The sequence below is a fragment of the Dermacentor silvarum genome, chromosome 2 (assembly GCF_013339745.2).
Source record: "Dermacentor silvarum isolate Dsil-2018 chromosome 2, BIME_Dsil_1.4, whole genome shotgun sequence".
Taxonomy (NCBI): domain Eukaryota; kingdom Metazoa; phylum Arthropoda; class Arachnida; order Ixodida; family Ixodidae; genus Dermacentor; species Dermacentor silvarum.
This window is the reverse complement of record NC_051155.1, coordinates 141,328,560-141,344,174: the sequence shown is the minus strand read 5'-3', so window position 1 is coordinate 141,344,174 and position 15,615 is coordinate 141,328,560. Positions and strand designations below refer to the sequence as shown.

The window sequence follows — 15,615 nt, the reverse complement described above, 5'->3', positions numbered from 1 at the left end:
AAGTAGGCCAAACTTATTACAACGCCCTCAGTTACGACAGCGCTCATATAACCTATTGTGCAGTTTCGGGATTCTAATCCGAGCATTTCTTTCTCTCTTTTTCTTTTTGGAACCCATATACTTTGATTTCTTGTTTCCGCAGTTGGGAGTCCGCAGGACATCAGTGGTGCACACAGTAATAACCTAGTCATGGAATGCTGTCGAGGTTGTCGACTGCGCCTAAATGAACCTCAGAAAACGCAAGAGGCAAATAATAATAAAATAAGAAAAAAACGAGAAATGAACTCCACTTATCCTTATTTAAGGCTAGTCTGTTGCTAGATCTGTCTAATGCGTAAGTGGGCTGTCAGCCCTCACTTTGTGAGGATCAACCAGCCTTAATAAGTTGCCCATAAACGTTCACTTTGCCCATCTGGGATCAACCCCAGTTATCATAATAATATCACCCAGTTCTTGGCCTATCCCCAACAGTGGGTTTGTACCATTGTTGAAGGAATCAGTATCATCATCATTATCATCACCCGGTGGCACAGAAAGAGGCCTGTTCGCAAACCACGTGCGGCATGCTTGCTCCTGCCTAGCGTACGGTGCGAGGGGCCGGGTTACGGCGTCGGAGGGCTGGCGAGTCGAAGAAGCCAAAGAAGAAAATGGGTGAGCAAGAGCTGCCTCTCATAAAAAACGGTGAGTGCCGGAGCATAGCGACGAAGCCCAAGTTACATTACGAGTCTGTGCATTCGCTGATCGTGCGAGTTGGCGAAACGTGAAGACCGGCAGTGGTCAGCCATGTTTCGTGGGGCGTATGCCCATGTTCGCTTGCTTCCGTACCGCTGTCCTGTCGTTTAGGTGAGATTAGGGGACGCTGCTTTCAGTCTGGGATGATCGCTTTCTTATACGCGTATATATAGTGAGAGGCGCAGCAACGTTTTGTAATGCAATATCTGCAGCATTGTACTGTGACGTAACGCTAGCGCCGATGATGACCCACACATGCAAACGGATGCGTTGGGAAACCAACAGCGGCGCTGCCTAATTGTGGCATTCCTATGAATGCGTAAGCATTTAAGGGCGACCTCCTTCGGAAATCTGTCTGTATGTAATGCGTGACACGATGTGCTTCATAGGTATACATGGGTCCTTTGGAATTATATATATATATATATATATATATATATATATATATATATATATATATGGGTAAAAACAAAAGAAACCAAGCAAACGTGCGCCATCGTGCGACCAGACGCGTTCGGATACGTCAGAGACTTATGTGTGCAAGATGAACGACTTGAAAGAATGCTTACGCACTACCTGACAAGGTCCCACTAGGGAATTCCTGCAGTAACTTTTTGCGCCACTGGGTCATTTCCAAGTGAAGTATCGACACGCTAAAGGGTGACGCTAGCCGCTAGCTTACCAGTTTGGGGGTCCTTTATGCACTGATGCCATTAAATGCCCAACGGTCATAGAAGTGGTCAACGCTCGTCGAACAAGTGATCTCCCTTGATCCAACGTGTCGACAAGCTGACTTGTCTACGTCAGGCAGACTTCTCTTTCTCCCTGACGAAGGCAAGACAGCTTGCCGCAAAGTATGGTTCCAGTAACATCCTTCGTTCGACCAATGTAAATCACTTCAAATCTTCATATTCCTATGTGCTTTTCTCTTAACAGGCACTGAGGTTACTCTGATTGATGAAGGAGTAAATTAACCTGTACTTGCTTTTTTTTTGCTTACAAAATGAAAGAAGCGGGGAAAGTTGTGTTTGTCTTGGTGCTCCTTACAGTGGGGAACGGAAGAAAAATAGAAGAACGGTCAACTAACCGCCGATAGGAGCTGAACTGACACTCTCTCTGCCCATGCAGGGCTCTACCGATTCCGGTGGTGGCTTTCTCCTTAACCCACCCCCTCCACCTTCTTGGTATACTGCCGTCACAGCCACTGCAAGGGGGGGGGGGGGGGGGGGGGTCTGTTCTATCAGGCGGCTGTGCTTCTGCACATAATGTAACAGAGCCATGACAGCGTCAGTCGTTAATGGTTTTCAGGAGCGTTAGTGGACTCTGCGAACACAGCAAGTTATTGAGCCGCTCCGGGGGCTGCTGCCGGTCCACTGGATAGCGACATTAGAAGCAGTACGATTGCGCAGAGACACGGCCGCATGGATACACTCAGTTCTTCTAGTTATACCAGTCAGCCCGTCGCAAAAGCAGCATAACTATAGAGCTCTTAATTGACATCTCCGCTAATGAACGTCTTCGCAGCACCCATCGATTACTAATTAGAATGTCTCGTGGGGCTTCGTCTGTTTTTCTTCAGAAGTATGCAATGCTAATTCTAGAAAATGAACGTACATACTTTGCTCAAACCACGCATAAGCGAATTAACTACAGTGGCTTAGGTCTTGCAACATGTAAGCTGTGCTGGGTTTGTAGACAGTATGCAGGTGGCAGGCCCCTATAACCACTGCATCAAAGAATTGTACCTAAAAGGTAATCCGTCACCGGCAGGGTTTGCGTTTGTCATGTCGATGATATGTCTTTTCTTTCTTGCCGCGTAAACAATTGGAGCTTCCGTTTGGCCAATTGGTGCGGCAGTTGTCAGCCCACAGTATCGGCAATGGCGCATGCACATGCGTAATTACGGCGGCCACATGCTCTATACATCCAACACAGCAAAAGGTGCGAGTTATCACGATCTGCTTACCTCCTGTGCAAGCGGTAAATAGGACAGAGATAAGCCACTCTAGACGTGGATACATAGGGGGTAACATGAATACATGCATGGGGCTTCTTGGAAAGAGCACTATGGCGTAAAATGTTCTCACATAGCTTGCGGCTTCGGGATATAACCTCCTTGCTTCAAGGTATTATTCATCAGTGCAACCCCTCGTGTCTCGACCACGTAACCAGCGCAGCCAGCGGCGACGGCGCCACCCTGCGGCGCACAATGTCACCACTATACGTCACTAACACCGCTGAAACTGCGCAGTGGGTTATGACGGACACCATAGGGGATGGCTTGGATTAATTTTGCCACCTGAGGTTTCTTTATTGTACACAACCGAACGCGTACTCGTATACGAGCTTTCTTTTTTTTTTTTGCGTCCTGGCTCTATCGAAATGCGACGGCCCGGAATCAAACCATTCACCTCAAGCTCATAAGCAGAACGCTATAGAGACGAAGCTACTGCGGTGGGTATAAGCCAGGTCATTTGATGCTCCTTTATACTCGGTGTATATATATGCTGGAAATGCGAGTTTGGGCAAAGTGGCGGCAGTGAATGTGGTCGGCAAACACCCGCTCCGGCTGCGATATACAATATAGGAGGAAGCAGCGTTTATCAGGCGGCACGTGAGTGGGCGTTTTCCAAAGACAGGCGCTAAAGCTCGCTCTCGGCTCGCAGCGATGTCTCTGAAGGACCGCAAGTACACCATCCGGGAGCTGAAGTACGAGGAGCTCCCGCAGCTGGTGAAACTGTGGAAGACCATCGGCTTCATGGTCAGCGCCGACCTCGTCGACTCCCTGTGGAAGTGCGACCGGGCTGGCATCATCGCAGCCGTCGCTGACGACGACGGTGAGCGCAAACGCCGAAAGAAGTGAACGCGGTCTGGATAAATTGAAAGATGGTATTCCAACTCCTTTTCCCCATATTCGCGTTTCATCGGTGGTCCGAGCGATCCGAGCCAATCGCCAGGATTGGCACCAGTCGTGAGCAGAAGGTGATCAGAAAGAAACGGAATCGAACAAAGGAAGTCGGGTATACTAATCCATTATTAATGCGAACGCCTTAGACGGCTCATGGGACTAGAATTTGACCGTCCGGCGTTATGACACCAAAATTCAATGGCACCAAAATTGGTGGTAACACCCGTGACCATTGGTGGGACTCAACCGCAGGACCATTGGTTGGAGTCGAACCCACGACATTTGGTGTTAATTAGGACAAACTTAATTAAGGCACTCGAACCCATGATATTTCGTGTTAATTAAGGGGAATGTAATAATATGAAGTAAAGGCACTCGAACCCGCAACATTTGATGGGAGCTCATGCACGACCTGTGGTGTTAAGGCACAATTAATTAAGAGAGTTAATTAAGGCACTCGTGCCCACGACCTTTGGTGGGAGTCAAACCCTCGACCTGGATGGGTTTACTAATGCAACAGAGAGAGAGAGAGAGAAACAACTTTATTTAAATAAAGATCGCGCTTGGTTACTGTGGGTGGAGCCCCTCTTCCAGGGCCCCACTGGCTATTGCGGCGCGCCGGGCCTGGTCGAGGGTCGCCAATTGGCTTCCCAAGTCCAGTTTGGAGAGTCGCGCCTCCCACGACCAATTGCTAAGTGTATCGTTAAGTAGCGGCGAGACGGCGTCTGCCGGATGCTGCGTGTATTGGTAAGTGATGTGTTCTAGCGTCGGGGTGGACTCGCACCATGGACATCTGTCGCTGTGTTTGTTGGGAAATATTTTGTGGAGTCTATGTAAGTGTGGGTAGGTGTTTGTCTGTATTCGGCGCCAGTCCCTCGCTTGTCGCCTGTTGAGCTTGGGGTGAGGTGCTGCTGCTGCTGCTGGTGGTGGTCTGTACAGTTTGTCACGATTTAATGAATATGTAAATGCTGGCGCGAATGCAACACCCAAAGTTTAGGCTATGATATAAAGACGTTACAATGCAAATTGAAGGGAAACACTGGATAACGAAAGATGAGCGCTACTTCCAACTGGCAAATTGTTCAAGCCGAAGCTTGGAAAATTCGTTCCACTTGTTGAACGCTTTATTGCGCATGCGCAAGTGCGTCGCGGTACTCCTCTCCGTAGCATTATATCAAAGATAAGAGAAAACCTGGACTTTAATTTTGGAATATGATACTGATATATGACGGGTTCAGCCCACGTCTCTGTATTTTTTAGCAATGAATACTCGATCACAACAGTTCCCGTGCTATGACATCGTTGCTTCTGCATAGAGTCTCAGTGTTTCAAAATCTGGGTTCACCCTTGCAGGAAGTAGCAATGTACAGTCGCTGTCAAACTTAATCCGAACCATGAAGATGCATCTACTGGCTTCGTGCGCTACCGATAGCGGCGCTGCGAACGGCACTCCCATGATGTCAAAGGGAGGACTCGCCTTGGTCGTCTGCTACGCTCCGTCTGGAATAGCTTCATTTTCATGTGTTTTCTCGCGCTATAACTGCGTGCTCTCGTAGCACGGTGCTCTCCGATTACCATCTGTAGTTTTTCCTAGAGATAGTTTTATTATTTCTAGCATTATGAGGGCAACAAACCTTGCGTGTTAAATGTATCTTGCATAACCGCCCGATGTGATCGCCCAGTGACTGGCGATGCGCTGCCTAGCTCGAGGTCGCTGATTCGACCTCTTCCGTGGAAGCCGCATTTAAATAGGGGCGAATTGCAAGCACGTCCGTGTGTACTTAGATTTAGGTGCACGGTAAAGAACCCCAGTCGGTCAAAATCAAGCCGGAGTCCGACAGTACGTACCTGATAATCATATGGGGATTTTAGCACGTAAAATCTCAGAATTTATTTTTTACACGTATATTTATTTTTCATATGACCCCATATATCGCGGGCAGGGACCCGATCTCGTGATTCAGTCATAAAACATCGCGCCGAGCCACTAAAAAACAGTCTACGGAGCTTTGGAAATGAAGCACGATCGAAGGGCTCACGCGCAAAATTTTGCGTTGACAAAGCGGCATTGTATTGAATGCGAATTCCACATTTCGCTCGTAATTCCAGTAACTTGGGGTTGAAAATCTAAAAATCTTTCTGCCAACAAAAGTCTCGTTATATTAATGAGAGGTGGTGTACCTTGAACATTGGTGAAGCACCACGCGCCATCGTTCCCACTTGTGAAGCATGCTTTGCTTGCAAATAAATCTCATTACCACGTACATTATAATGCAGAAAGGAAATTATACTTGTTTAGGTTACCATAATAACTATTTCTGTTCAATGCACTTTCCGCCTACCGGGAACCATCCATAAAACATTATTTTATCAGCGTAATAATAAAAATGTTATGTTAAAAAACGCAGGAATGCTTGTAAACATTTCGCTTTTATACGTCTGCTGCCAACCCCCCCTCCCTCTATATTTTTCTTTGTGTGTTTAGCCCTACAGAGACATATTCGGTCTAGTTCCCAGCAAACCTAAACTGATCATTTTTCTTGGTTTTAGTTTTGAATAGGTATGACCCGCTTACAGAGCAGAATATATTGAAAACGGTCATCTAATTATCACCGCTGGACGAATCTAGCCCGGGGAATGTGCACGCAAGGAAGCAAAGAGCCGACTAACATGCAGGGGCGAGCTGTGTCACGGTGGAAGTAATCCATAATAATTAAACATTATGGGGAGGTCAGTACTGCAGCACAAGACTACGTAATCTTGTTTTCCTTACTAATTTTATCCGCCCTATAGCATTAGACATTCCAGACCACATTTTTCTGCCACTCCGCTAAAGCAGTGCATGCATTAACGTACCGCAGTGACCACCTATTTTCTTGAAAATGGCATCAAACTTATTTCGTGATATGCTTAACATGTTTGGCAGCAACAAAATCGGAATATCTGCGCCAAATGGAGTGGGCGACCGAACACGCAGCACGCGCTGAACAGACAAACGCGCTATTACAGCGCAAGGCCGGATCCCGCAGTACATTGTCAAGAAAGGGCCGACAAATCATTACGAGTGCGCCATGAAAATGGAACAGCAACGGCGAGAAGCCAACGCCGAACACGCCCGTATACACACTGATGACTAGCAGACGACACCAGGAATTTCCACACTGAGTGTGGTGACTACTGGACTCGATTTCGCAGGGAATAGTCTCCCGGAACATTCCGTACATACTGGTCGAAAAGCCTGCAGGCTCGCTTTTCAAGAACTCAAGCAGGGCAGGACGGCCGACAGCTTCAAGTTGCCTTCACGTAGCGAGCGTGCGCGCTGGCCAGCAGCGGGAGTTGACGTCACACGCAAGAGGGCGCCACTCAAAAATCTCGGGCGAATAGCGGCTTAACATTAACCATAGCCTTCTATATATTATATAGGAGGCTATGCATTAACAAACGCGTACTGAGAGAAGCGAACAGTCCACTGCTTTAGGAAGAAAGCCACTTTAAGCTGTAGAAAGGCCCATATCAACCAGAAATCTCCAGAAGCAGGAGAAGCAAACGGCGCTTTGGGCGTGTTCGGTTTAAGTACAATGGTGAATATACACGTAAGTGTGTATTTGTATTATTTCTTATTTTAAGCGGAAATTCGTGCTCTCTCGTCTGGTCATTAACGTGCCGTCTACTTTGTTGTATACCCTTTGTCAAAAATTTGAGGACGCTTAAGCTTCGCTTTTAAGAGTGGAACGCGATAGCATTCAAAGTTCCACGACTGCTTCTCACGCTTCCCGACAACTGCAGCTTAAGCAACCGTAGTGGTTACCGGGAAACACTGGCGGCGAACGATATGCACGAAGACGAGCTTTCTGGTAGAAACGCGGCCTCTTGTGTGCATGGGGCGATCCCGGACATAATGCACGGCCGCGCCCCAAAAGAAGTGCATAATTTTCAGGTTTCCGTTTTTGTTTCGTACTTTTAATATTCCAGTCTGAAAAGATTTAACATAAAACGCATGCGCTGTGAGTGTTTTGTTTCATCACATTTGTTTGTGGATTGTCATTCTCAAAATTCCGAGGAATGGTTTTGCCAAGAATGCAAGATAAGACATGAGCAACATTAATGATAGAACATATGCATGTACCTAAATATATTCCGAGGGCCTGCGTAGTTGGGGATTATTTTCTCCGCCACCCGTCGACATCGCACGCCGGTTGCCGACGCCGGATTTTCCGCGAAACGGGGCCCTTAATGTGTACGGGCTACTCCGCGCCTTCGCCGTGCATGTCGTTCGGTTGTGTAGGGCTGTTCTTATGGCGCTTCTTACATTCCAGACCGCTAGATAGTCGTCATTACGAGAGTTATTTTCATCATCCAGGGGTGCTGGAACTTATGACCTGCCTCAGGAGCTCCCTTGTACTGCCTGTAGTTAGCCTGGTGGTCGCAGGCAACGTAGCCCCCGTAAAGCTATGACCAAGTCTGCACAAATTTCTTTGCCGCGACAGCGGCATGTCCACACATGATTGTTGCACTTGCACGAAGTCTGGTGATTATCCAGACTGGCTCCGGTTGCACGCTTCGCGCAAGGCATGGTCAATTTTCCACGTCTTTATTATCTGCCGGCGCAGCCGACATGTGCATTCGCAAGCACGAATATTTGGGTCTACAAGGCCCGCAAATAAACCAAATAAATAAATAAGTGAATGAATAAGTAAATAAATGCACAAATAAAAATAAATAAGTAAATAAATAAATAACATCATGTTTATTTGAATATAGGTCGACAGGCCGTAAATGTAGCCCAGAATAAGCTATCGACCTATGTGAATAAAACTAGCAAAGTACTACTGAGCTATAACGGAGTTCTTCCGTCACGCCTGCCGTAAAGCTAGCCTGGAGATTATCCAGACTGGCTTTGTGGAATGCTGCATATCTAACGCACTCGACGGCACCTCAGGACGACGTCGTTTGGGATGCCGAGAATGCCCGCGAAGCGTCCGACGAGGATGCCGCTTGTGGGAAGCGACTAGCGAGCTTTAGTTAGTAGCCGCGCTTACGGTAATAAAGGTGTGCAGGTTTAAGGTTTTTCGGTTTTCTAAAAAGATATGGGTAGACCCGTATGCGAGTAAATACGATAGACAAATAAATAATAATAAATAAATAAATAAATAAATAAATAAATAAATAAATAAATAAATAAATAAATAAATAAATAAATAAATAAATAAATAAATAAATAAATAAATAAATATCAAGGACTACCCACTGCCATTTGAAACGATTGCTTGTTTTCGTATTATCACCCATCAGAGCACGCAGAATGATTCTGGCACTCACAAAACTAAAGGACGGAATATCAGCCCTACTCCTGGGCTATGCATTGAGAATAAATCACTTAATTAAATTCTGATGATTTACGTGCAAGAACCACGATCTCATTAGGAGTGGCGCCGTAGTGGGTGACCGGATTAATTTCGGGCACCTGGGGTTCTTTAGCGTGTACCTAATTTTAAGTACACGAGCATTTTCGCATATCGCCCCCAAAGATCTGCGGCCACCGAGGCAGGCCGGGATGAAACCCGCGACCTCGAGCTTATCAGTGCAACGCCAATATACACAAAGCTACCGCGCCGGCTTCGAAGACATTTCGTCCTTGAGTGATGCAGTCTAGCTTTGACAGGACGGCCATTTATGAATGAATGATCTCATAAATGGCCGGATCTTCTTTGGCCGTCCCATGTTAAGATACATGTACTCGCCACAGAGTCAACGAGAGTTCTGCCACCATTGCAGTGGTTCCGAGCTATATCTCCCCGGTGACATCACGGCCAAGCTGCGCCTCCACACTTGCCGGGGCGTGGCTGGTCGAAATAGGGGGCCTACGTTGCATGTAGGTACCCTAGGTCGAAACCTGCCGAGCCGCCGCCAGAGGCGCCAGCTGCAGTCACGGACACCGCGCACGTTCGGCGCGAACGCGGGGAAACGGGGAAACGCGGACGGCATCGGCAGCAGCTCTGCGCGTTGCCTCGTTGGTGCTGCTACAATTTCTTTGTCTCTCTCGCTCTCATTTTCTCTTTCTCTCTCCCGAGCATAGCGCGCGCCGCGTGCACGCTCCCCTTCCCTCTCCTCAACGTCCCATGTCATGGCAACATGTGCACGGCACGGACAGGAGGCTAAGCACATGCTGCTCCGCGAGGTGGTTGCTAGGCAACTAGCGGTGACGTCATCGTTCAGCGAGGTTATTTGTACACGCTCCACGGACTGACGGTCGGCTTAAACAGTTCCGCTGTTAAAAAAATCACAGCATATCCACGGGGTGAATGATGATGAGTGGGCGAAGCTCCGCAGGGAATCATCGGATCTCCCGCTTAAGGGGACGCTAGCACAAACGCGTTAGAGACGTGCAGTACTCTCTAGTAAGGGGGAGCGGCCACAGCTTCTTACGCAGCCATTTACACATGCCGGAACGTGCACCGCGTTTGCCGACGCCATCACATGACTGCTGAGAGAGTATACCCCCCCGTATTCATAAACGCTCCTCGACTTGAACTTGACTTGCCACCGCCTTGGGCAGCGCGTTCGAAACGCGTTGAAGGTAAGGCGGAGAGGCCACAGCGTCTTACACCAGCTTCTTACACGGGCCGTAACGCGCTAGCACAAACGCGTTAGAAACGCGCTAGAAACGCGGCCTTTCGTTAATGTTGGGTATTTATTGCCATCGTGGTGCTTGTGTCTGTGTGTGCTTCGTGGCGTAGTGGGCTAACGCCGCGCGCTCGGAAGCGAGGGGTCCCTGGTTCGATTCCGCGCTACGGACACAACTTCGGAATTTTTTTTCTCATTTTTCTCAGACTGGTTACACACTACTACTACGACGAGGGACGAACGGGTGCCGCCTTAAGGAGCTTCGCCCCTAAAATTCAGCTCCACTAACGGGAAACCTGGGGAAGTGCGAAGAAGTGGTGCGCCGGTGCTGGGGTAGCGCTACAGCCCGGGAGTGATCACGCGCGATGGACGCCGACAGCCCGGGCGTGATCCCGCGCGACGGACACTGACGCCGACAGCGCAGGCCCCTGAAGTGCTTCGCACTTAAACGCGCGACGGACGCCGACAGCCCGGGCTGATCACGCGCGACGGATGCCGACGCCCACAGCCCGAGCGTGATGACGCGCGACGGACGCTGACAGCCCAGGCCCTTAAAGTGCTTCGCACTTAAATCTTGTTCCTTCATTCTTGCTGACGGAACACGGCGCGTAGAACACCCCGCCAGACATGGTATTCGAGTTCTTTGAGCAAATGGTCGCGTGTAACAGTACTCTACATACTAAAGGGAAGTGGCGTCATAGTGGATAATCACAAGGTTCAATTGAACCGCAGCAACGTGCTTGGTTTTTCTCTTTTGGCGCTACTTGACAGAAGTGACAGAATCGTAAAGGTTGCTTACAAAAATTACTAGATGTAAGTCTGACGCTAATGTCTACGGGAGCTGCAAGCACCCCTACAGAAGCCATTACAGGGGGATAAAAAAAGGGGGGGGGGGCAGGACAACACCAGCACAATCCATAAAAAGCAGGTAATACTAAAAAAAGCAAGTAAGCCAGCAACCTAATATACAGCCATGAAGAAACAATGGTTTAAGTACAAGGGCACAATCACAAAAAATTGCAAGAAAGCAACACCATTTACAACCATTGAGGAAAGAAGGGCTTAATTATAATGCGCATTCCGGCAAAGAGGAAGAGAATAACATCAGGGAGGTAATCGTGGTAATATCATGCGGCAGTTTATTCCATTCGCGAATTCTCTTGGGGAATAAAACCATTCTGAAGGAGTTCGTTTTGCATCTTATCTCTATGATTTTCAGGTACGATCAAGACGCGGTGAGACGTAGTCGGCTACACAAATCGCCTACGCAAATGCGTGCGCACCGTTTTCACTGGACGGGGGCTAAGCTGCGTCTTCTCGCCTTGTGTATACAGGCGAGGTGATCGGCTCGTGCTGCGCCCCGTTCGTGGGCGAAGGCATGGCCAAGCTGTGGCTGCACGGCCTGCTGCAGCAATACCGCAACCAGGGCCTGGGCACCGAGCTGGCCGACCGAGCCATGGAGCACATCGGCGACGCGAACGCCTACACGCTGTGCATCCCGGAGCACGAGCACATCTACCTCAACAAGTACCAGTTCAACGTGAGCTCGCGCCTCTTCCAGATACTGGGGCCCGCCGTGCCCCGCCTGACGGGCGTCATCACGTCGCTGGCCGGGGTACGCGTCATGGAGAGCGAGCGGGGGGTCCGGGAACTGCTGCTCGAGTACGACACCGACATAGTCGGCTTCAACAGGTCAGCGCAAGTGGTGGTGGTGGTGGGGGGCGCTCACTTTCTCTAGGCGCATGTACGCATTCTACAGAGGGTTAGCAGGGTAATGTGATCCCACGTGTTAAGATGCATACAGTCGTGTACAAAAGTTTGGAGACCACGGCATAAGCATGAAATTGCAATTTCTTCTAGCGTAACTCTGCGACGTGAAAGTGCTTCAGTACATTGTATTCGTCAAACAAATACATATTGAGTGTACCACTTGATTTCAGTTGGCTTACCAGTTTTTTTTCTTTCTTTTTTTGTGTGTGGCACCATTGGTCTCCAAACTTTTGCTCGCGACTGTACACTGTAGCTGAAGCGTACAGTAACTGCTGGGTACTAACTGCGCGAAGTCGGAAGAATAAAAGTCCCTTTGTTGGAAGTTACTTTTGCTAAGCACGTTGTTTATGTACAGCCTCCCGCATTTTTAGCTAGTTGTATATCGCACGAGCGTCCATCACGCGTCAATTTAGCGTCTTTAACGGCGGTAATCAGCGAGACCAGCAAAATTAGTACTCTCAAGTGCACTAAGCACTCTCCTGTGCAAGAGTCGTGTAATGCGATGTTCCCTTCAGGACGACGTACGACCATATTATATAGCGTTCTCGTGCGATATAGCTAAAAATGCGGGATGCTGTACATGTTCATGGGCTCTGAGTAGTGATTTAAAATTTACTGATGTTTGAGATGGCCAAGAAAAAAAGAGCGGTTTTGTTATTGTCGTTTGGAGCAAATGAAAAAAAAAAAATCTCGCAAAATAAAAATTATCCTGGGAACTATATGACGTTTGAGTTACCTACATCTTGACGGGGGCGGGGGCAATCCTTTATGGAAGCCTTGTAGGTGACACAATGATTCTACGAAACAAAATGAAGCTACATTCTCTTTCCACTCGACCACGTGAAATATCAATCCGTAAACGAATAAACTTACGCGATTTTCGCGAGCAGCCGGGAATCCGCGATAGGTGAGTTCTTTGAACAAGTAGCGATTATCTCGCAATACACATCCAGACCATTAATTTCACTAAATTTAGTGAGATAGAATAATTTCGAAAATTCGGATTGAACACGAAGCTCAGAACAATTGGCGTTGATGAATAAAAAAATTCCACAATGGGCAAGAAGTTACTTGGTGTCGGAGTGAACAATGCCATTTTCTTCACGACGTTCGCGGTAGAAAAAGTTTCCCATAGGTCGAATTTGTGTGCATACCTTTATTGTGCGTACCTATTTGTTCTTACCAAACTGTCTTCTGCTAATTGACGCATAACAAAAAATATAGCAAACCTCTGAGTGACAACGAAACTGGCAATAGCATTCCCGAATGTGCGAAAATATCACTTGAGAATTTGACGGCAATATCTTTTCAGCCCCTTTCTCGTCAAGCACATGTGATCGCAAAATTTTTAGAAAAACGGAAGTCGTAAAAAAGAATGGATGGACATAAAATCAAAATGTCAAGTGCGAATACAGTGATGTTTGTTGTTGGATTTATATTCCATATAAAAATTTTAACATAGAACATTTCAAAAATGTGTAGATTTGTAATGTCTGTATTTAGGGGCTGAAAATGGGTATTATATCACTCTGCAAGAACCCCCTTCAAAAAGCTCATTGTTAATTTTTGTCAACCGGGAATGCCTCGTGTTGCTGTTTGCTACATTCCCGCGAATGTCTCATCCAGAGGATAAAGAGAAGGTATCTGTCATGTAATGTGCAACTCCATGGACGGCTATATACCGACAACCCGTGGTACGCTGTACCACTACGAGAATCCCGTGTATGGAGCACCGGACGCGAAGTTAGGTCAGTGCGTACAGAGACATGGACGAGAGGTGTAATGGCGAGCTAATCTCCGTTAACCAAAACAAGTACAATATTCGTTTGTTCGCTTACCTATACCATCTCTGCTTCTGGGAAGAAGACACCGGACCACTCCGGAAAACTGTATCATTTTATGTGTCGGCAAGGCGCCGTGTCAGGAGAATTCACGTTTTAGGACGTCCTAGTCTCTGTCCGTCTTGTGAACCTTCGCTTTTCTCATACAAATACAAAAAGAAGCTTAATAGATAGATGACGAAATAAAGAAAGCACAAAGATATTGTTTAAGGTCAAATGACATTTAGGGTGGGGAATGTAAGCGGAATGCATTAATGATTAATGCACTATAATTATCTAATACATTACTTAATTATTCTAGTTGGCTTAAGGGGAACATGGGCGTCCCATTGTGGAATCCGCTGCTGGCTACGCGCACCTACATCACAATGGCTAAGCGGAGCCAGTGCGTATACGCACTTTTCAATGGGAGAAGCTGCGAACACCCATGGGTGTTGTCTCGGCCCCTGTTGCGCAGGACGGCGCTGCTGGACCGCATGCTGAAGGAGAAGAACACGATGCTGCGCATCGCGCTTCGCGATGACAACCAGATCGGCGGCTACGGCTTCATTAGCGAGGGCGTCCACGGGGCGGCCATCGTGCGCCACCTGAGCGCCGACTCGATCGACATCGCGGAGCTGCTGCTGGGCCGGCTGTTCCGGGACTTTGCGGCGGTGGCCTCGCGCGGTGTCTGGGCCGTCGGCTGCATCCAGAGCTACGAGTCGCACAGCTTCTTCAAGAAGTTCAACCTCAAGTCCATCCACGAGATGAAGCTGCTGCGCCGCCGAGGAGTCGACAACGACATGTCGCGGGTTTACGTCTTCTACTGATGTCGCCTCCTTCTTCCACTCCCGAGCTCGTACTGTATAGCATCGTCGGCAGCAGCCTTGGACAGCATCATGCCACCGCCGCCCATTCCAGGCACCGCAATTCGATTCGTGACACTCTAAAAGCGAAAATAAAAAAAAATTGTTATGCAAAGGATGGCTCCCTTGCTTTTTGACCTGTATGAGGGAGCAGAAAGATGAAAAGGCAGAATTTATCGTGGAAGGGGAAATCGTGCTTCGAGGAGCAGAATCTACAACCGGTGTCAGAGGTCTGATTTCCTCGCAAGAATTAGAAGACACTCCAGAACAGCCCAACGTTCGTTCCTCCACGTACGCCTAGAGGTCTGATCCACTTATCGTAGAGTAGCTCGCTACCTCCTCCTGGCGAAGGTGCTTTCTTCACGCTGTTTCGCGCGCCTAGTCACACAACAGGTGTTTGGCCGCGTGGCTCTTATATATATATATAGAGGTTGCTTGCAGTCGGAGCCGCGTGGGGCCGTTGCCTCGTTTTGGGCCTCCAGTGATTCGGAAGGCTTGTGTGTAGCCGTTGGCGAGCATGCAATGCTGATAAGACTCGGCCCGACGTGTTTCCTAGGTGGGTCATTTATCTAGTCCCAGACTCAAGGAGAAACCAGAAGTAGACGATCTCATGAGACGACTCATTTATTCTCAGTCAGACTCGGAGCCGCGCCCATGATTTTTAGGTCTATGGTGAGTTCAAGGTCATGCCGTTTGGTCTTTGCTCGACACCTGCGACTTTCCAACGCGTCATGGATACAGTACTGGCAGGCTTGAAGTGGCAGACTTGCCTCGTCTATTTGGACGACGTCGTTGTGTTTGCCTCAAGCTTCGAAGAACACCTGCGGCGCCTTGAAACAGTTCTTCAAGCAATCAAAACCTCCGGACTCACGTTAAAGCCAGAAAAGTGCCGCTT

At 48.2% G+C, this 15,615-nt stretch overlaps 1 protein-coding gene across 1 annotated transcript; it reads left to right on the top strand.

Annotated features, from left to right (window-relative positions):
• The first annotated feature begins 543 nt into the window (after positions 1-543).
• LOC119441118 (uncharacterized) lies at positions 544-14,789 on the top strand. Its single transcript, XM_037705808.2, has 4 exons — positions 544-681; positions 3,399-3,569; positions 11,599-11,956; positions 14,333-14,789. The coding sequence occupies exons 1-4, from the start codon at positions 648-650 to the stop codon at positions 14,682-14,684; spliced, it is 915 nt and encodes a 304-aa protein (XP_037561736.2). The 5' UTR covers positions 544-647; the 3' UTR covers positions 14,685-14,789.
• Positions 14,790-15,615: the final 826 nt, after the last annotated feature.

Coding starts and splice junctions, on each gene's coding strand:
- LOC119441118 (XM_037705808.2), top strand. CDS start 648: ATGGGTGAGCAAGAGCTGCCTCTCATAAAAAACG. Junction 682..3,398: donor GCTGCCTCTCATAAAAAACG/GTGAGTGCCGGA, acceptor CTCGGCTCGCAG/CGATGTCTCTGAAGGACCGC. Junction 3,570..11,598: donor AGCCGTCGCTGACGACGACG/GTGAGCGCAAAC, acceptor TTGTGTATACAG/GCGAGGTGATCGGCTCGTGC.